At 38.7% G+C, this 20826-nt stretch overlaps 3 protein-coding genes across 3 annotated transcripts; 1 reads left to right on the top strand and 2 right to left on the bottom strand.

Annotated features, from left to right (window-relative positions):
- Positions 1-192: 192 nt before the first annotated feature.
- Positions 193-5318, bottom strand: LOC134627884 (translocon-associated protein subunit alpha-like). Its single transcript, XM_063474339.1, has 9 exons — positions 5175-5318; positions 4195-4313; positions 4025-4118; positions 3729-3856; positions 2477-2611; positions 1994-2070; positions 1490-1568; positions 1202-1295; positions 193-1086 (listed from the first exon to the last, which is right to left on the bottom strand). Exons 1-9 carry the CDS (start codon positions 5242-5244, stop codon positions 1022-1024), a joined length of 861 nt encoding a protein of 286 aa, XP_063330409.1. The 5' UTR covers positions 5245-5318; the 3' UTR covers positions 193-1021.
- Positions 5319-8865: 3547 nt separating this feature from the next.
- LOC134627887 (signaling threshold-regulating transmembrane adapter 1-like) lies at positions 8866-13389 on the top strand. The gene is made up of 6 exons (XM_063474345.1): positions 8866-8976; positions 11014-11130; positions 11486-11519; positions 11612-11673; positions 11759-11850; positions 12666-13389. Exons 1-6 carry the CDS (start codon positions 8946-8948, stop codon positions 12912-12914), a joined length of 585 nt encoding a protein of 194 aa, XP_063330415.1. The 5' UTR covers positions 8866-8945; the 3' UTR covers positions 12915-13389.
- A 5342-nt stretch (positions 13390-18731) lies between these two features.
- Positions 18732-20168, bottom strand: LOC134628220 (ammonium transporter Rh type B-like). Its single transcript, XM_063474990.1, has one exon. The coding sequence runs from the start codon at positions 20166-20168 to the stop codon at positions 18732-18734; it is 1437 nt and encodes a 478-aa protein (XP_063331060.1).
- Between the last annotated feature and the right edge of the window lie 658 nt (positions 20169-20826).

Consider the following 20826-nt stretch of genomic DNA (forward strand, 5'->3'; position numbering starts at 1 on the left):
ATATCTGAGGTTGGGAAAATAAATATTTACTTTGTTCCACAGGGAAAATGTGGAAATGTTGTGGAAACATGTAGCATTTGTCTTCTTCCTGATTTTTCCTTTCTTTCTGCAGATTTCTGCACACTTTCACACTTACATGATCAAACAAATTTTTAATATTACACAAAGATAATCTGAGTAAATACAAAATACAAAAATACAAAACACTTTGTTTAGCCTTTTATTGTTTTTCAGAAGGCGTTGCATCACAAATACTGACATACAACCTGAAAGACCGCATCACTAACACTGACTGAAGACTCTGAAATGCTCTGCTCAGGAGTAAGGCGGCAAAATTGACTTGCAGAGACACTGAGATACATGGTTTCGACATTTGTACTAGCAGCTGCCACTGTACCACTTAAAAAAAAAAATAAAATCATTAATGGATGTTATGTGTGAGTCATGTGTGGTAATTAAAAAAAAATCAACTGCATTCTTTGCAAGAGACCAGATATGGCAGGGAAGGGTTTGATGATAGAGAAGACTGTGATTTTTTCATTATACAAATAAAACACGAATGGTCTGAAGTCATAAAATCCAGAAAAACAGGTATTAAAAAAAAAAAAGAAAAAAGGAGGGGTGGCAATAAACTCAAATTCAACCTTCTTCAAGAAGGCAGTTCAAGCCAGCCCTTGTAATCTTAATTACTGATTGTCTTATTTTTCCCATTACACCTCTCTCTTTCTCTCTCTCACACACATACACACACAGATACAAAAGTCCCTTTAAAATGAACCACAGTTCAGTCTTCTTAGTGTTTAAATGGTCACGGTCCAATGAGAGCACAGGAACCCAGGATCCTCTCAGCATGTAATACCTTGAGACTGTATCGATCTCCGATTCTCAAACATAAAAAAAAATCTGCTTCAAAAACTGAATTCCAGATATGCTCATTCTTTGTAAATATGAACTGACTTATTGTTGTGAGGTGTTCTGAAAGTTTGATCAAGATTATAATGACAAAGGGAAGCCAGCACGTTTACTGGTCTGTCCCAGCCGCCCTCTTGGTTCGTTTCCGGGGGGATGCTTTAGGGGAAGCCTTGTCTGAAACACAGGAAGTAAAGATCAAATACTCATAAATCACAATCACAGTAAGAAAACAAAAAGCAGAGGGTGAGTGGAGCAGTGTAATCATAACAGCTGGGCAAAATGAACTTACTCATGACATTAAGAGTCTCCTGAGGAATCCAGCTGATGTCCACATCATTTATTCCAGCAGTGCCCTTTTCTATTTTCACAGAAAGCCTCTTTTTCTGCAGAACACACACAAAGATAGAAAGACCACATTATGTCATGTTAAATCCAATTTATTCACCATCATGCTGACTTTACCAGAAACATTTCTTCACGTTTACACCGATTTATAAAGATGCGCCTCATTTCATCTCATGGGCAGACAAAATATCCTTAGATAAAAACAGAAGAGCCAGGGATGACGAGCACATACCGTCCTCGAGTCCAGGACCTGGTACATCCCGAAGAGCAGCAGGGATACCAGTCCCGCCAGGAACACGTACATAAACATTCTGCAAATAAAAGCAAAAACTCCAAGTTACAAATACACAAGAGCACAAAAAACAAGAAGAAGCCAGATTTCTCCATTTATCAATCTCGATTGCAAATTTTATGTTAGACTTTTTTTTCCAGAAGGAATACGCTGTCTTCAGCTCGACTAATATTTCTGCCAACAGTTTGCACGTCTTGCACCAGCAGCACAATCCTGGCTGCGAGTCTCTTTGTGACAATTTCACACCTCCTTTTACAGGTTTGTACATGTAGTGCAATCTTCTGGGAGAGCTGCAGAGAGCCGGATGTGCCAAAACGACGTGACAAATACAATTTTGTACATTTCCATTTTTTTTTGTTTTCTCCAGTGGAATTAAAAAGACACAAAACACTTCATTTGCATTTTCAATTTTGCCTTTACATTATAAAGAACAGAAAAGCTTACGTTTCTCCATCCAGTCCCTCTTCTCGTTCAGTGATGGTGACAGTCTGGTTGTAAACGGCAGTCTGGAACACGCTGCCCTAAATTTATTTTTTACAAAAGAAAAGTCAAAAGACAAACAGGGGAAAAAAAAGAATTTAGGAGCTTCTCTTTAAAACTTGTCATTAAAATGACTCAGCATTTGTTAATAGTGCAGAAAAGAAGCAGTCAAAGCTCAGCAGGGGGAAATGATGACAGTAAGGACCCTCCTGGGAATCCAAAATATGGGAGAGAGAGAAAAAAAAAAAGAGTTGCTAACAAAATGTAGTGCTGATGAAGATTTCTTCAAGGCTTTTAATATTCATGAATCATGAATAATCATTAGGTGTGCTGTGAAAAATATTCCTGACAGTTACTGCCTGATATCTTCACATTCTACCCCCTCCCACCTTCTCTCAATAAAAACAATAAATAAATAAACTTTTAAAACAATAACACTTATTTTACCTCAGTGTCTTGATAGCTGAGCAGGATTACAAGTCCAAATGGGCGACCGGCCATTGGCTGTGCTGGGATGAAGGAGTACTCGAAGGAGGCCTGAGCTTGTGGTTTGATGACAGTGTTCAGGGGCAAAGCTGTGAACTATAAACACACAAAACACTAAGCAATCATTTTCTTTAAGTATGACATGAGCTAGTTTGGTTTCCTCGGTTAACCTAACATCAACGTCTTTGGACAAAGTACCCGGAGAGAATCCGGGGAGAACGTGTAAACGCCACACGAAACGCTCTGGGAACCTGGAACCCTCTTGCTTTGAAGCAACAGTGCTGACAAAAACACCATGCTGCCATTTCTGAGATTTCATTAAAGCTAAACAAAGTAGCCTTTGCTAGTCCCAGAAATGGGAAATTCACAAATGAAGAGAGCATGTGCACAAATATAATAAACATCATTTTACTTTAATGTTTCTGCATCATTCAGATATTTAAGTTGTTCTGTTACACAATTCAGTGTGGAGTTCATGTTCTTCCCTGAGTCTGTGTGGGTTTTCTCAGAGTACTCTGGCCTCCACCCACAGTCCAAAGACATGTGGGAGTTAGTGGGGTTCGGTTAACTGGGGATTATAAATTGCCCATAGGTGTGAATGTGAGTGTGAATGGTTGTCTGCGTGTTTTAGCCCTGCAACAGACTGGCGACCGGCCCAAGAGATCACCAGTCTGTCGCCCTGTGGTAGCCGGGATAGACTCCAGCCCCTACCACGATCCTGAACTGGATAAATGGAAGAAAGGATGGATGTACAATCCCACCCTAAACATTTTTTTACTTTATTTTTCATTAAGACATGAAAGGAATAGAGAGCGTTTATATATATTTTTTCAGCATTTCTCAACATTCAAGAGAATAAAACAGAAGTAATGAACATAGGAAATAAAAAGAGAATTCAAAGAAACCTAAAACCTGATATAAACTCAGGGAAAGTCTTGCCATAAAAGTATGTTTAAAGGCATGACTTAAAAAAAGTGACCGACCATGTCAACCAGGTTGTTCCAGAGTTATGAGGCACTCAGTGCAAATGCTCTCACCTCTTACATTTTATATACTAGTGCATGTGGTAGTTAGAAGTGGAAGATGTAGACTATGAGGGCCTTAAAGGTAGCCAATAACATCTTAAATTTAATTTCATAGCTAAATGTCTTTAGTTATGAACTTGACCTGAAGACATTTTACAGCAGGATAAGCAGCACATTGCGTCACTTACATTCTGGATGAAGAACTGGAAGTCCTGGGGATAACGGAAGGAGGCCTCCAATGACTGAACAGTGAACTCCTGACTACCCTTGTTGGAGAAACCCACCAGGAACCGCACAATTTCATTGGCAGGAAACTCTAAAAGTGTCATGACCAGAAGTAAATAATGAATAAAAGTAAAAACACAAATGTGAAGATACCATGTGTTTAACACAGCCACAAAACTGGCTTCTGCACAATGAAACAACTAATTAAGCTTTGTGCTTTAGTTTTCTAGCAATTATTAACAAAAACAGCGAGACCAACCTTCTCCTGTGGTGAAGATGATCGTCGTGTCGGCATCAGGGTGAGAAGCTAACAGTTTGTCCGCCGCTTCGTCAGAGTCATCTTCGTCTCCTTCCTGATGACACACACAACTTTACATTGTAAAACCACCACTAGTATGCTTAATTGTGCTGCGCCATCACTGTACATACCGAGGTTTGCATCTGATCCTCTTCAACAAGGACATCTTCATCATCTTCCTCTTCATCTACTGCAGCATCTGAGTCCTCGACAATGTCCTCGGCCGAGTCTGAGTCGGCATAAACGTGGCCTGCGAGTCAGAAGCCACAGTGAAGACATGAATGGATTAGGGGAATGATGCTGGTTAACACAGTGGAAAAATGTTTTAGGAGTTTTCATATGACAATCTGAGCTTGTAATCTTTGATTAATTCAGCGTGTAAAACAGATAAGAAAGTCCTGCATTTGGCCATCATCATCATCACACAGACAGTATTTTTTTTATTTCATAGCAATTTATGTCAGATTATGTCTGTAGCAAGTCACGTGATGAAGTGATAGCTGGTTATTTAAAGAAGAAAAGCAATGGAAATGTGGGCGAAAATCTAATATACACTTAAGTAAGGAAAAATCAAATAAAAAGCGGTTGCAATGGTCGTATGGTTGTAATAAATCTGGCAACCTTGCCTCCAATTTTAATGAAACAGGAGCAAAGACACTTGAATGTGTGTCAGCAGGGCAGAAACTAGCAGAGCCAAACAGTACGAACATCTTATCTATGGTGACGTGTCCCAGAAAAGAGAGGGAGCCTCCAGCTGTTCTTACATCCTCGGCGACTTCATACATTTGTATTAAAAAGCTCCTCTGTGGCTCTAAAGGGAAACTAAACTTTGCGTGACGTGTATATATTTCTTCTTACGAAGAAAAAGACCGCTTTTTCTTTAATTCACAACAAAAGCGACAGACTATTTTATATCTCTAGATGTTTTTAGAATAAAACGTGCCTTATATTCACGTTAGCAGCTGCCCCAGCTGTGGAGAAAGCTGTCGGATCGCCCTGTGACTGTGCCACGTCAATATGTTAGGCGAAAAACTTCTGACCAGCAGCGGAGTGAGGCTACAAATTTACCTGCCTGCTTTCAACTGAAATAAATACATAAATAAATGCTTACCAACTGATATCAGACCGCAGGGGAAGGCCAGGAGAAAAAGCAGCAAAAGTTTTGATGTGAAGTTGAACATGTTTGCAGAGGTGGAGGCTAAAGTTAGTACCACATCAGCAGTTTGAGGAGTAGAGGACAGGAGCTGAGAAGGGGGCGGGGTAAGAGGAGTTCTTCTTCTTCTCCATGTTTCATGGCGCGTGCGTAGAGCTTAGTGGTGCATTACCGCCACCTAGAGGAAAAACAAACAAGCAAACTTTGTAGCGTGGATGAAGTGGAGCCACGTCGTCCATCTTTAACACAGTTGTTGGGCTGGATGTGGATGTGAAGTAGACTGTGTTTAACAACTGTTTGTTTTGAGGGCTTTTATTTTGCACCAGCACCTAAAAAGTTAATAACAGGAACATTAAGTTGAATCACCATGTTTTTTTGAAGGGCCAGGTGGGTGAGACATTAAAATCCCTTGATTCGCATTAAGGCTAAATATAATCCAAAATCTTAATGTATATGACAGTGAAAAGGGCCACTCTTCATACAGAGTACTTCAACTTCAACTCTATGATGCTGAGACTCTGCTATTATTACTTTAAGTAGGATTTATGACTCTTAATTAGGAGTCTAAGAGACTTAAGTCACAACTTTGCAAATCAGTTCAATACAAAAGCATTTTCAGGCTACACTGTGACACGTCTGTGTTTCACATGAGGCTGAAAACTGTGTCCAGTGTTTTTTTCTTTTTCTGTTTTACACATCTATCTATCTATCTATCTATCTATCTATCTATCTATCTATCTATCTATCTATCTATCTATCTATCTATCTATCTATCTATCTATCTATCTATCTATCTATCTATCTATCTATCAGCTGTGTAAAATGTAAATAAATGTAAATGTAAAGCTTGTCATTGTCTTGCTGAAATATGCATTACTGATTTTCAGCCTTGTTCCTTGCGCTGATGATGATGTTGTGGACTGTAGATGAGGAGATATTCAGTCTTCAAAATTTATGATGAACATTTTATGAACATTATTCTGAAACTGTTCCACATTTTGTAGACACAGTTCTCTGCAAACTGGTGAACCTCTGCCCATCTTTAGTCTCGACATTTACTTTTCCGCCCTTTTCTTGCTCCTGTCCTAACTTTTGTGGGATGTGTTGCTGCCATCAAATTTAAAATGAAAATATTTTTCATGAAATTGTCTCAGTTTAAACATTTGATGTTTTCTGTTTTGTCGTAATATAGGTTCATGAGACCTGCAGATGTTGGCATTCTGTTGTTACTTACATTTTTCCCAGGGTCCTAACTTTTTTGGAAGCGGTGTTGCACAAGACATATACATAGATTTCTACAGCAATTTCTAACGCTGGGACTGGCTTTGATAAACCACACCGAGTGACAAGAGGGTAGCCAAAGGTAGACAAACCAGAAGATAAAAAAAATTAATTAATTAATGTCTGCATAGCAGATAGCATGGTGGTGTTTCAAAAATTCTCTTAATACAAGTGAAAACCTCCGCAGTTGTTTACAATGGAAAGTTTCTGACGCACTGTGGTTAATGTGGCTTTATGTGTTTTTGACCGGTGTACCTAACTATAACACAAGCGTTCCCACAACTGTCAGTTTTAGTTTCCTTCGTCTTATTTGTTCCTATTAATAAATACACTGTAGCATTAGAATGATCCTATAGGTGGAGAATACTAAACAGCGGGATGGAGTAACACAGCTAGGATATTAGACATGCAGTGTGATGAGCAGTGCTTCAGTTAGTCCATTTAATTAACAGTGTAACAGCTCTTTCTGTGCCATTCCTTTTAACAAATTATGAAAAGATCTCACATTTTGGCTTTGCCTGGTTGAGCAGATCCATGACTTTAAATAGCTGTTTGAGTGCAGTGGTATAAAGGTGGACATGCTTTAACCTATAGCCCACACTCCTTGCAGAAGAATAACTCACCCAGAGTTGTGTGGGATAGCTAAGACAGCCTAAATGTCTTGAGCCACTCTTTACTGAATTTTTATCCATGTCAGCACCAGTAACTTTTGAATCAATGTTTAAACCAAAAATAACTCAGATGCCCAAAAAGATGATTGGAACAATCCTTCCCACATCTGGTTTAATTGAATAATCAAAATGTGACACTTTATACACAGAAGAAGGCAAAAAATGACTGCACTGCTGTCTACGTGTTCAACCCACACTTTCTTCAGTAAATGGACCGTGAGAGTCTTATCATTTGCTCCTCTCATCCTGAACTAGTGTTCAGCCTGCTGACACAGATGGGGCTGATCAGCAGACTGCCAGCTCCTGCAAGTTTGTATACAGAAGATTTAGGAGCTGCAGTTCAGCACTATAAATGAATCCTGAAGAATGATTGCTGAACCGGGTGAAATTAATTCCCAGAATGTATGCAAATATTCATCTTACATCTGACAGTGATTTGCTCTTCGTCTTTATTGATTTGAACAAACTGTTTGAGATGCTCACATACAGGTTATGAATATTTGGTTGTGTTTCTAAACGGCAATCATTCTCTGTCAAATATGAATCTTTGTAGCGGTCATCAGATGAAGATAAACCCAGGAGATTTAAAAGGCTTACAGAAGCCAAATACCAACAGATTTATCTGGATGATATGAGAATAAGATACAAAGAGAGCTAAAAACTCATATTTTACCCCCAAAGTGACCAAAACTAGAATGTGACTTAAAAAACTGGGCCTCTAGTTTGTAAACACATCCATTAACACCTCCTTGCTGCTCTAATTCCTGTTGTCTGATGTTGCAGCTATAAAATATGAACCACTAATTTAAGGTGTGTGTTGCCAAGTAAAGAGGTCAGCATGAAAAAGTTAAATCAGTGAACACCACCATGTGCTGAATGTGTTAGACTGTTACCAGAATATTTGGTTAACCTCACTTTCTGTCATGGCCACTGGCATATTTTTGACCCAGCAGCTCACGACTGACTTTAAAGACATATAAAAACATCTGCAGGATTACAACAAAGATACCATTTATTTTGGTTTATGAGTTGATCCATTACTTTGACAGGATGCTTCCAAGTTCCATCACTGACATCTATTACCTCATATGTCTAAATTTCCTAGTCTTTTGCACTTATTAAACACTTTTGTTGATTTTTTTAACTTAAAGGTCGCAGTTAGCATTTTTATTTTTTTTAATCTCATTTTATTATTATTTATTTTTTATATACAAATCACTGCTTTTCATGGATTCTTTTATCTGTATGCATGCATGTGTAAAAATCATAACCACTAGAGTTTGTGCTGTAGTAGTTACAAATATTTGTCCCCACTAGAAATGTTTTTATCTCCACGGAGAGAATTTGCTCTCATTCTTAATATGTTTTCACATAGTATCCAGATGTTGTGTGAAATAATTAAAGGATTATATTTAGTGCCTCAAAGACAATCAAATGTCTTTTTCAGGATATTTAAAGTAAAAAGGACATATCCTCTTAAATCAAAACTGTTCATGTTGTATTCCTTAACACTGAAAGGGCAGGTTCGCAGCCTTGGTACCTGATCTTTCTTGTAGTCTAAAAAAAGTTTGTGGTTTTCTGCAAAAGCACACATCCTGTAACAGTCCTTTAAGAAAAAAAAAGCAAACACGCTGGTGTCGCATCTTACTGCGTGAGCACAAACATGCAGCCAGTTCTGTAGAGCTGCTTGTCAAAAACAGAGTACAGGTGTAAAAGATTTAGTAGACGTTTGTTATCAGAGTATAGTTTGGATTGTCCTTGGTTAAACTTCACTGCCATGGCAGAAAATTGCAGCTCCCCTCAGCAAGGTAAGTCTTGAATGAAGATACAAACATTGTTAGATTTTACAGTAATGTAAGCCAAGAGTTTTCCTTAGAGTTAGATCAGGTCTTTACATTATTTATAAATAAAGATGGTTAGTGTTAGTGCTTATGATGCTTCTTATGCTGCTTTATATTGAACTAAGCTTTACCCGTTTGACTTTAGAGGGAGTAAAAAAGGTTAAAGGCTGATTTTCATATCAGATTGCATTTTGATTAGTTAGCAGCTTTTGTGGGACTTCCCTATCTTTTCTGTTATTGCTCTAATAGAAGTGTAAGAGAATCTCAGTACTTTCTAGATGGAATTTTAAAGTTTTGAAAAAAAAGTGCTGAAAAATAAACTGTATGCTGTCTGGCACAATGTGACAGACCCAGACAAAGATCATTCCAGGAATTAAACTACACTGGGCACACCAATAAGCTTATAAAGAGATGAAATTAATATAGCGCAGAACTGTTCAGCTTGTTGGTTCCCCAGCAGTTGCAGTTTCTCATGTGGCACCTTGGGAAAACTAACCGCCCACCCCTGCCTGAGATGCTGCCGGAGAGAGAAACATATCCAAAATTAGAGTCAGTAGGACTTCAGCCAGGGGGGCAGGAGCTGGATGATAAAAATGTTTCCAAGTTTGATTTTAAATCAGTGAATAGTGCTTTAAATAAATGATCACCACAGCAACCAAAAACAAACAAAGAAAATCCCCCAAAACTGAGCTTACTAAAAGGTCAGTTTCTTTTATACACAGCTTTCTCCCACGCCTTTACAGCTGCCATTTGAAGTGTCTGTTGTGTACAGACTCACAGCATTCTGATTAAACAGACAGTGATAAACGCTCAGAGGCATCAGCAGTTTAATTAGGACGATGCAGTTTGCCCAAAGGCAAAAAGCAATACTGTGTAAGATCGTAGAATGTGTCTCATTTTAATGAGGCGATACATTACCAAAGCTGAATTATTTATTTAGATTTGTAACAGAGATCCTATGCACCAGATATTACTCGGGCAGAATGTGGACCCATTTCCACCACTGCAGAGTCAAAACACGTTAAAGTGCTCCTTCGTTCACGGTGAAGATAAACAAAATTCAGCTGAAAGTTATACGAGATATTGCACACCACAGCTGCACAGTTAAGAGTTACAGTTACAGTCAGGCTTTTTATGTGATTTAGTGGCAAACCAAAAACCAACAGTGTGTTGACTGAATGTTTTAACTCACTAGAGATCAATGAGGCTTCAGGAACATGTTAAACATAGTATATCAAAAAGCACTGCAAATGGGGTAGGAAATACGCCCAAGATGCTTTTGCTCAGTCTGTATTCCTGCAGCAAACTTTGCACACATCACACATCCATGCATGCAGGTTTCTCAGCAAAACCACATTTTCTGCTGCTCAGTGCTGGTGTAGATGTATTGCTCAAGGACTCTGATGCCGTGCATGTTTTCACATTTTGGTTTATTGCCCAATTTCCTTCAGCATTGTTTGAACAATCCAGTTTCAAGCATGTACCTCTAGTTCTGCATTTTTTTAAAGAGATATAAAAAAAGCATTTTTATTTTGTTTATTCATATTTTAAAAACTTTACATGATGCATGGATGGATATTCTTCATTTATTAATATTGTTATTATCAGTAGTAGTCACTTATTTAATATCTGTTTAAAATGTGAACTAAAAAGGAAAAAAAGGCATCCCAAATTGCTAAAATTAGCTTTCTGTGTTGCGTGGTGCAGTGATGAAGCACAGCACTCACTTTGTGAGTAGTAGTCATTTTCTCACAGTGCTTCCATTTCTTCCCACAGTTCATACACATTGCATTAAGTTGGTTGCGAGCTCTACAATGAGCATGTGTAAATGGTAGCTAAGACATACATAGACACAGCTATGTAAAAAACCCTGCCTTTTCTTTTTTTTAAATCATACATAGCAGTTTTCTGCCTTCGTGTATGAGATTAACTATGAGGTCAGTGAGTGTTGCTCAAACAGTTTATTAATTTAAAGCGACTCATATTTGTTTTTCTTTTTTCTAGCTTCACAGTTGGGTTGTTTATCTAAGGAATTACAAGCGACCTTAGGGGTTCTCAGTGCAGCGCTGATCATCTCACTGGCATGGAATATTTTTTGTTGTGTATCAAAATTTGGCTCAGGTAATTACATTATTTACTCTATCCTCACTCACAAAAAAAGATTCTTCACCCACAGTAAACATGACACAATAGTTTGAAAAAAATGCAACTGAAATATATTATCAAAGAGTTGTTTATTCTAATATTCAATTATTTCAAAAAAATGTGCTTGTATAAACTGAATGCATATCAATCAAATACATTTGATTTGACCAGATTTAATTAAATTTAACATTTTTACATTTTACCTGTAACAAAAATACATCAGAAATCCAAATGCAATTAAATTAGTTAAAGTCAGCATTTTATGGGAATTAACACAAAAACCCCTGAAAACGATCCAGTTGTGAATATATTCATCTTTATCTTGTATTAGGAAAATGGAGATGTCCACTGAGAAGACGGCAAAGGTGTGTAACGTGGTTTTTTTTGTTAACAAATTGCAGTAAAACAGATCTGCATGTGAAGAACTCCGTTTTCCTTTCTGTGTTCCCAATTTTAGTCAGAGCTTGAGGCAGATGGAAGAAAATCCTATTTATGGAAACTTAAGCTACCTGCAAACAAGTAGGTGCAAGCGGTCGTGCATATGGCTGTGCACATGCTTTAGTACACTTGTATCAGATTACAGCGTGATGTTATTTCTCCACAGGCGTAACTTTGTTAACAGAAGACAATCCCCCTCACTCATCACTCAGTTCTTCAAATGTGAAGTATCAGCGGAGAGTCAGATCAGACTTACAGGTAGATTCTTTGAAACTCTTTGGAAGGTTTGAGATCTTTTATCCTGGCTTCACATTGGGCTCTCCATCTGTTCATACAGGTTATTAAACCTTCATGACAATATTTCTCCATAAAAAGTAAAATACAGCTGCATGATACTAGATCAGGTAATAGTAGGAACATAAAAAGTGGTCCTCTAGGATAGGTCAGTCTAGACCTACTAACCCATGGGTGTCAAACATAAGGCCTGGGATCCAGAATTGGCCCAGAAAAGACTCCAAACTGGCCCCTTGCCTCAATGTGAAGAAGGGCATAGCTTTATTATTTTTAATTGTTATTTAATTTTTAACTCTCAGTTTTATAGCTTTTCATGCCAATAAAGGCTTCTCCAGTGCCAGTGATAATAAATCAATTAAACCAAAGTAATTAAATAATAGCTAAATAATTAAACGATGAAATTAAAAAAAAAAAAAAAATCTACTAAGGAAATTTGTTGTTTTTTTGTTTTTTTTTTTTTTACAGTGGGTCCACAACAAAACCAAAAAATAAATTTAAAAAAAGAGGAAAAGCACACATGTATTTCTTACAATTTAAAAGCATAGAGTTGCACTCACAGGTTTCTTTCATCTACTAAAGCAGCGTTTCTTTATCACGTAAGAAAATTGAGATGTACTGTTGAAATTACACTTCTTTTTCTTATATTGAAATATCGCAAGCATTAAATTTAGTTAAATTTAGTTAGTTAAAAGTCTTTTCACAGACAGAAAGGAGAGTTTTAGTTGTTCATTGCATTGAAGTGTGATCATGTTTACATTGTTTTTTGTTTCTTCTTCCAGTCCAAAAACCACGACTGCTATGCCAACCTGACCTTAAAGGGCCCCAGGCTGCAGGCTGGTCACAGCTGTCCACAGATACAGTACTCAGATGTAATGCAGGTAGGGGAGCCACCGGAGTCAGAGAAGGAGGATGACGGTAACACGGACGCCCTCTCCACCGTGTCTGATCTGTATGCTTCCGTGCAAACTCAGCGAACAAAAACCATTGACTCTGCAGACAATGAGGAAGGCTATGCCAACCATCTCTGAGACGTGCACAGCTGCTGATGCTGAGATGACACAAATGGCTGGGTTTTTTTTCAGGCCCGATCTGTCACCACAGGATGTCAGTGTTTATTATTATATGAAAAATGGAAACGCGTCTGTGCAGTTGTGAAGTAGAGAAGTGCTGCACTTCTCTGATTCATTGGCTCTCAAACTAGTTCTGACACGAGCCACTTGCAGAAGCTAACAAGAGGACGGGACCCACAATTTCAAACAATAATAAACAGGATCCGAGTGGATTTTTACTTAAATAAAGCTCAGAGTAATAGCATTCACAAACTCTTTTTGCGTTTGTTAAATTAAAAAGAAAAGAATATTCATGTTCTTTTAACTCCCCGACAGTTTGAGAATCACTGCTCTGCCTGAATGTGAAAGTTTTAACATAAAATGTGTATTTTATGTAACATTTCAATGACATTTTTTGGTGGACTTGTTTTTTGATGGTGCATTTGAAAGCTAATTAAGTACAACATATCTATTTTTTGTTTTTTTACAAAATGACACAGTAATTAATTTTGTAATATTTGCTCTAATAAAATAAATGATTATCTAAGAGTGCTCCAGACAAGCTTTTGTATGCTTAACAATATATTCCACTTATAATAAGTGAGTAAGTAGTTTTTTGACACTTTCTTTTCAAGTCATAGCACATTTAAAACCAGCATGCTTTGCAAAAGAAATAACAATATAACAATATTTTATATGTTATACATTTAGGCAAAAAAACCCAAATTGCCTTAATTTTTAGTTTTTCATTTAGTTCTATAGTAGCTATAGTACATTTTATAATTAGCAGGTTTGAGTGGAAAAATACTTTCAGATACTTCTCACATGGTCAATAACTGCTGACTTCCAGTTAGCTGTGTAATAAATCCCTTTTCTTCTCTTTGCTTTTATCTTGGTAAGAATTCTTTTAACACAACTTTCTTCTGCTGTGTCAGTGTTTAACCCTGTGAAATGAATGGGCCACTGAAAAGACCTAAAGCAGTATAAAAAAACAACAACACAGAAAGGTCACTTAGGTCTGTACTTTGCATTTATCGGAGAGCCTTATTTAAGGCAGTGGTAGCATTTACCGTTTGAATAATCAATGTTTGAGATAAGATGAGTTTCTAATAGCTAATGGTAATTGCAGTACAGTTGAAAAATTATCATCCGTAAGAGTGAGCCTCACAGCTTCCATTTATTTTAAGTAGGTGCTGCTCATCAAATGTAGTGTGTTCACTGACCATCAGCTAGTGGGGCTACCTCTATAAAAACAAATGCTATGAAAATGTGCTGGTCTGGAACATTCAGGTTTGTGATAACATAATCTTCCCAGGAGTGGACATCCCATCAAATTCACATCGCGGTCAGACTGTGCAAGCTTCAGAGAAACTGCATGTCAGACTCTACAGGTAAAAGCTTCCTGTTTATAAAAACAATGCAGCAGCCAAGTTGCTTAGCTTTGCAAAGCTGCATCTGAACAAACCACAAGACTTGTGGAACAATGTTAGATACTTAATGCATAGCGCCACATTTGGAGAAAACCAAACACAGCATGTCAACACTAAATCCTCACATTAACTTCTCACAGTGTGCAAAGTCAAACTGTGTGGAGTACAAGTAGTGGACCTAGGTGCAGACAAACCAACGTGTGGAAACCAACTTAATAGGAACAAAAAGTGAGCCGTTTAATGGAATGCAGACATGACAACACAAACTTGCTAACATAAGACACGCAAACATGAAACAAAGGGTGAGGGAAACTTAAATACAGGGGTAGTAAACACAAGGGGAATCTAAAAAACAAATGAACTTAGCTGAGCTAGTCAACTTAAACATAAACATCAACATCAAAATAAACTAAAACTTAAAACGCTGGGTCAACAGACCCAGGAACGTGACATAACTGTCACCACATTGGTGATGGTGATGATGATTTTGACTTGTTTTTTCAGCCAGTCGACTATGAACTCTTCTGTATACCAAGGTATTCTTGAGTCAAAGGTGAGATTATGGACAGTTGATCCCAAGAATATCAACAAATCTAGGCGGGGACAAGTATCAGGGATGATTCGTGACAAGGGGACGATTTGAGGATAGCAGCAAGTGTGAAAAGGAACGTTTACAAGATGCTAGTGAGACCTGCTATAATGTACTTTTTGGACACAGGAGCACTGACAAAAAGATATGAAGCAGAGCTGGAGGTAAAGGTGTTAAGATTTCAGTTGGGATTGACCAGAATGGCCAGTGAGTACATCAAAGGGACAACTAAGGTTGAGCGACTTGGAGGCAAAGATGGAGAGGCAAGACTGAAAAGAGATTAAAAGATATAGCAAAGGATGATATAGCAAACATGCAGAGGATTGCCCAAAGATGCCCTACTATTAATTACTGCTTTAATCTGAAATATGATCAACCTATCTCTAATAATCTGCTATGTACCACATGCCTTCAAGCTGGAATAGTTAAACCATTACTTAAAAAGTCATCTCTTGACCCAGCTGTCTTAGCTAATTACAGGCCAATCTCCAACCTTCTTTCATCTCAAAAACTCTTGAAAGAGTAGTTGTTAAACAGCTAGCAGATCATCTGCAGAAAAATGGCTTATTCAAAGAGTTTCAGTCGGATTTCAGAGCTCATCACAGCACAGAAACAGCTTTAGTGAAGGTTGCAAATGAATGAATGGCCTCTGACAGTCCTTGTCCTGTTAAACATCAGTGCAATGTTTGATACTGTTGACCATACTATCCTATTAGAGTGATTAGAGCATGCTGTAGGTATTACAGGTACTGCAGTGGTGTGGTTTGAATCATATCTATCTTATAGACTCCAATTTGTTCATGGAAATGGAGAGTCCTCTTCTCACACCAACATTAATTATGGAGTTCCACAGGGTTCAGTGCTGGGACCAATTCTATTTACATTATACACGCTTCCCTTGGGCAGTATCATCAGAAGGCATAGCTTTTTCACTGGTATGCAGATGACACCCAACTTTATGTCCATACAGCCAGATAAACTACAGGAATGTCTTAAAGACATAAAGACCTGGATGGCATTACCTTGGCCCCAAATAACACTGTGAGGAATCTTGGAGTCATTTTTGACCAGGATATGTTTTTCAATGCACACCTGCTGGAGGTAGAGGAGCCGCTGCGGGAAGCGGTGGAGGAGGCGCTCCAGCCGGAGGTGGACGAGGTGCGAGGGGGTCCGTGCCTGCTGGGTGAGGAGCCGCTGCATGAGGGGCTGCTCCAGCAGGGAGCGGTAGAGGAGCCACTCCAGCTTGAGAGGGTGGAGGTGCACGAGGGTCCTGTCCAGCCGGGAACAGTGGAGCAGCTACTCCAGCCAGAGACAGAGGTCCCCTTGTCAGGGGGACCTGCGCGACCTGGGGCCGAGAGCCATACGTGAGCTGTCCCGGAACAACGGACGCCGGGGGGGCCAGGTGGCCGACTGCCAGACCAGCGTTGCCGGCCAAGTCTCCGCAAGAGACACTGCCCTGTCGTCGGGTTGGAGGTTGGTGGGGTGGGGGAGTAGGTTCGGCCGGATGGCTCCCCGGCCTCAGTCGGGTGATGGGGGTGTGACCTGCACGGCATCTGCAGATCAGACCCGCGGTGTTAAGTCATGGGGAACCAGGTTTGAGAGGTGTGTTGTGGTGTGATGTGCAGCTTTACAGCTTGGGAGCTGCAGTCGATGTAAATGGCTCATAATTACAATCTGTGGTCCCACCATGCCTTATTCACCCCACAAGGGAGTTTATCCTTCTCACTGTCGCCAAAGTGCTTGCTCATAGCGGTGTCACATCATTGTTGGGTTTTTCTCTGTATATGTTTTTGTAGGTTCTACCTTACAGTACAAAGTGCCTTGAGTTAATAGTTGTTTTAATTTCGAACTGTAAAAATAAAATTGAATTGAACTGAATTGAATTGGTTGCTGCTTTACAAAGGAGGCCTTTAGCGATGGTGAGAAATGGATGATCTGTAGTGACCTCTAAAGCCAGCAGCTGGAAAAAAAAGGAGAATTATGAACATGTCAGCGAACAGATTCTTGAATTTGGTGCAAAGCATATGACTAACTCCGCCTTACAGACACCATTGCATTTGTTAGAGGTGAAATCTCTCTCAAAGAATTTATGGTTTCAAAGATAAAATGCTCTTGAGAAATCCAGGGGAAAATATAAAACATTTACTGCATCATATATGAACCTGATACATTGTTTTAAGAGAAGGAATTTTCCATAAAGAAGGTGATCCACTCAACATAAAAGCATGCACCAGCATTGTGTGCTTGATAAAAATCAGAGCACATAGCAACTTTTGAGAACAGTTGATGATTAGATAAAGAATTGTGTCAAACCTATCAGTTCATAAAAGATTGGTGATGTATTTAACCTTTGTAACAGTGGCATTCCCATTCATACAGGTAATCAAAACAGGACATGGAAACTCACTTTACCTTTAAATTATGATCTTCTCTTCTCGTAGAGCCAAGTTTAAAGTGCTTGTTTACATCCTCAGTTATCTTGTCTTATCTTAAATGAGATGATACCTTATATGCAGCAGATATATTATTTCACATTGGTCACTTCCAGTTTAGGCCCATGACGCCCAGATAAAAAGTTGTGGAACGGCGTGACAAAACTTGCATATAAACCATGCATTAAGAAGTCCCAGATGTCAAAAGTCCAGCTGATAACATAAACTCATATATTCTTTATGCTTTTATAGACGCTATTTTACTTGTCCAGACAACAGTTTTTCAAAGTAGAGATGATATTTTTTAAATATCACAAAACATGTGAAACACATGAAATTTGAAAATATTTGTAAAACGATGAAGTAGCACTAGATGGTGATGTTAAAAGTGCTGAATGACATATGTTACCTTGATGATAATGATGATGATGGATTTCCATTAAAGGAGATTATATTTTCATATAAGCTAATTTGTTCGGTGAATTCTTCTGTTCAGGCTTTGAAATACAAAACTGCGTTGTTGCTTGTTGTCATTGATTGAACCATGGGCCATACTTTGGTCTGGTGATTGTAAAGCACAGTGAGATTGTTATATAGACAGGACTTTTGTATCCTTGAGGCAATCTAGACTTAAATCTGACACTGTAAAACTATGTCAGATTTTAATACAGATTCCACTATCATGGTCGTTTTATGAAAATGTCATGTTTAGGTTTCTATTTTATTCCTGTCATTTGTAACACTTCAGTGAGTTAACAAATTATTTTATATCTATTTCTAAAGGGACGATGTGTGTCAAATATGCCCTGGCTTATTGTTGATATGTCTTCACACATTAATTATAAATTTAAAAAAAAACAAAAACGTTTAAATTAAAATGGCAGATTTCATTTTGACAAATGATGTATTTAAGCATATACTTTTTGCAAGAAATCGGATTCCACACATTTTTAAATAACAATAATGATAAAATGAACCATGTTTTATTAAAATGTTTATTTTAAATACATTATATTGCAAAAAAGTTCATATTTCAGCCTGTTACTTTTCCATTGCTTTTTTGTATGCAAAATGCTAAGTGAGATTTATGGAAACAGTTCAGTACAAAGAGCTTTTGATTACAAAATCCAAGTAGATGTTACCACTTTAAAATCTATAATGATCAGTCTCAGTCTCACTTGTGCTACACTGGAACCACTGTGCAAATGATTTCTTTTTAATATATTTAGAAATCACAATATATATGTGTGTATATATATATGTGTGTGTGTGTGTGTGTATATATATATATATATATATATATATATATATATATATAAAGTTAAAAAATATAAGGTACAAGAGCTCAGACTTTGGTGTCCATGGGATTCATTTTCCCTTTTTCCTCATAGGTTAAGGGGACTTCTACACTGGAAAAGTCAGATGGCAACTCAAAGAAAAGCTCATCATCGAAGCAGTTCTTATCAGATGGAGATGCCAAGGAGGGAAACTTCATGACCAGCCCGGTGAGCAGACCGCCAACTGTAGAGGCTCCGATGGTGGTAAAGACAGCTGCCAGCTGGTACAGCGCTTGCTCCCGTGCAGTGCGTCCCAAGCCCGGCTTCAGTCCAGGAATCACCTTCTGCAGTTCGAGCAGCCGTGGATCTCCTTCGGGTGGAGCGCGATGGGAAAAGATCTGGTACATGCTGGGCCCGTAGGTTTCCTCAGTGGCGAGAAGGATGGCGCAGATCCCTGCTGTGGCCGATATGATGCCAGTTAGTCCGTGGAGGTTGTGAATACCACACTGGTCTTGGATCCTCATGCGATAAGCCATAAAGGGGGTCAGGTACTTGTAACCAAAGAAACAGGCAGTACAGCCCATGACGCCCAGTGCGTATGCAGCTACAGGTGAAATCATCATGTCCACAGACGCTCCAACTGTCACACCACCTGCTAGAGTCACATTTTGGATATCAGCCATCGTCAGCTTGCCTCTCTTATTGAATAGTGCAGAGAGTGCAAAGGCAGTGATAGTGGATGAGGAGAGACCTATGAAGGTGTGGAGTATTGCTCTGTGCTGATCATCGCCTTTAAATGTAAGCGCAGAGTTGAATGAAGGCCAGAATACCCAGAGGAACAGGGTTCCCATTACAGACAGGATATCTGAATGATAACTAGTGATCTCTTTAGCATGTCCATCATTCAAACTTGGCCGATAGAGCATAAATGTCACTCCTAGACCAAAATAGCAGGCAAATATGTGGATAAGAATAGTGCCGCCTGCATCATTGATCCTAATGTATTTGAGTACAGCCCACTCTGTCACAGCAAATATAGGAATCTCAAGAGAAGCCATGACCAGTAGCTGAACAGGACTGGTCTTCCCAAGCACAGCCCCGAAGGAGATGAGCACCACAGCACAGGCAAACTCTGCATTCACCAGGTTGATCACCCCCAGGTGAATTTTACCGTCATAGTAAAACTGGAAGAACCCTTGCATCAGGATTGCCCACTGGATTGCAAATGTAGCTGTGAGAAAGTTGAAGACCATCCCACCAAAGCCGTAGAATCTGAAAAAAGCCAGCAGACAACCGAAGCCTATGAAGATCATCACTTGCACATCAGCAAAGTAGGGGTAGTCACGATAGAGGGAGTTCTCCATGGGGCTGGTCTCATTGTTTTGCAGCTTTGCGTTAGTATCGTCATCATAAGTGACAAAGACAGCATAAAGAGCTATGATAATCACCTCAAACACTAACACAAACACTGGCAGGCTCACTTTCAAACTCACTGAGTCCTTCATGTTGATGCTCAGTATCCAGACTGCGACTCCTCTTGCTACAGCAACACCCCTTTTGTACTTTTCTCTTTTTTTTTAAAGATCAGATAAGAGCAGATAAAAGCATTGGTTAAAGAGAGTGAACACATGCAATGCAGTTATTTAACAGTGGATTGTTATTTAACAACTCGAGAGAACAACGTACTTTAATCCCTCACTGCTCACAACTGAGCTTATCTCTCCCCCTGTGGTTTTCTGTAACAAGTTCTGATTGGTATTAAATGTCTTTATTTTAAGCTAATCATGCGGAAAAAAGAAAAAGATATTAAAATCAAGTATCACAATTTCATGTTTTTGTTATTAATTCTGATGGCAGGAACATTGTGGTTTATAGATTGTAGAAAAATGTACATGACCCGATGGCAAAAGTGATGCATTTAAAGTTTTAGGATATTGAATAGTTAATCATGCAAATAATCTTTACAGGCAATCCAGTGTAGCTAAATGCACAGAAGCCAATGTACAGTTTGTAATGAATTAAAGGCGTATGCTGTTGATCTATGGTGTAAAAAACATCTTTCTGCTATTGCTGCTATTGATGAATTTTAGATGAGTGTTTTAATTTCAGCAATGGATAATAATGGGCATCATTAATTAGAGTTCGGAGGCACAGTGTGGCTGG

Source organism: Pelmatolapia mariae, linkage group LG5, assembly GCF_036321145.2.
Source record: "Pelmatolapia mariae isolate MD_Pm_ZW linkage group LG5, Pm_UMD_F_2, whole genome shotgun sequence".
Taxonomy (NCBI): Eukaryota; Metazoa; Chordata; class Actinopteri; order Cichliformes; family Cichlidae; genus Pelmatolapia; species Pelmatolapia mariae.

Bases quoted from the DNA above. Each gene is read 5' to 3' on its own strand.
- LOC134628220 (XM_063474990.1), bottom strand. From the start codon at position 20,168: ATGAAGGACTCAGTGAGTTTGAAAGTGAGCCTGCCAGTGTTTGTGTTA.
- LOC134627884 (XM_063474339.1), bottom strand. From the start codon at position 5,244: ATGTTCAACTTCACATCAAAACTTTTGCTGCTTTTTCTCCTGGCCTTC. The intron at 1,569-1,993 runs GTAAGCTTTTCT...TTTTATTTGCAG, and splicing joins GAGGGACTGGATGGAGAAAC to AATGTTTATGTACGTGTTCC. The intron at 1,087-1,201 runs GTAAGTTCATTT...CCTGTGTTTCAG, and splicing joins GGAGACTCTTAATGTCATGA to ACAAGGCTTCCCCTAAAGCA.
- LOC134627887 (XM_063474345.1), top strand. From the start codon at position 8,946: ATGGCAGAAAATTGCAGCTCCCCTCAGCAAG. The intron at 11,131-11,485 runs GTAATTACATTA...ATCTTGTATTAG, and splicing joins TGTATCAAAATTTGGCTCAG to GAAAATGGAGATGTCCACTG. The intron at 11,674-11,758 runs GTAGGTGCAAGC...ATTTCTCCACAG, and splicing joins CTTAAGCTACCTGCAAACAA to GCGTAACTTTGTTAACAGAA.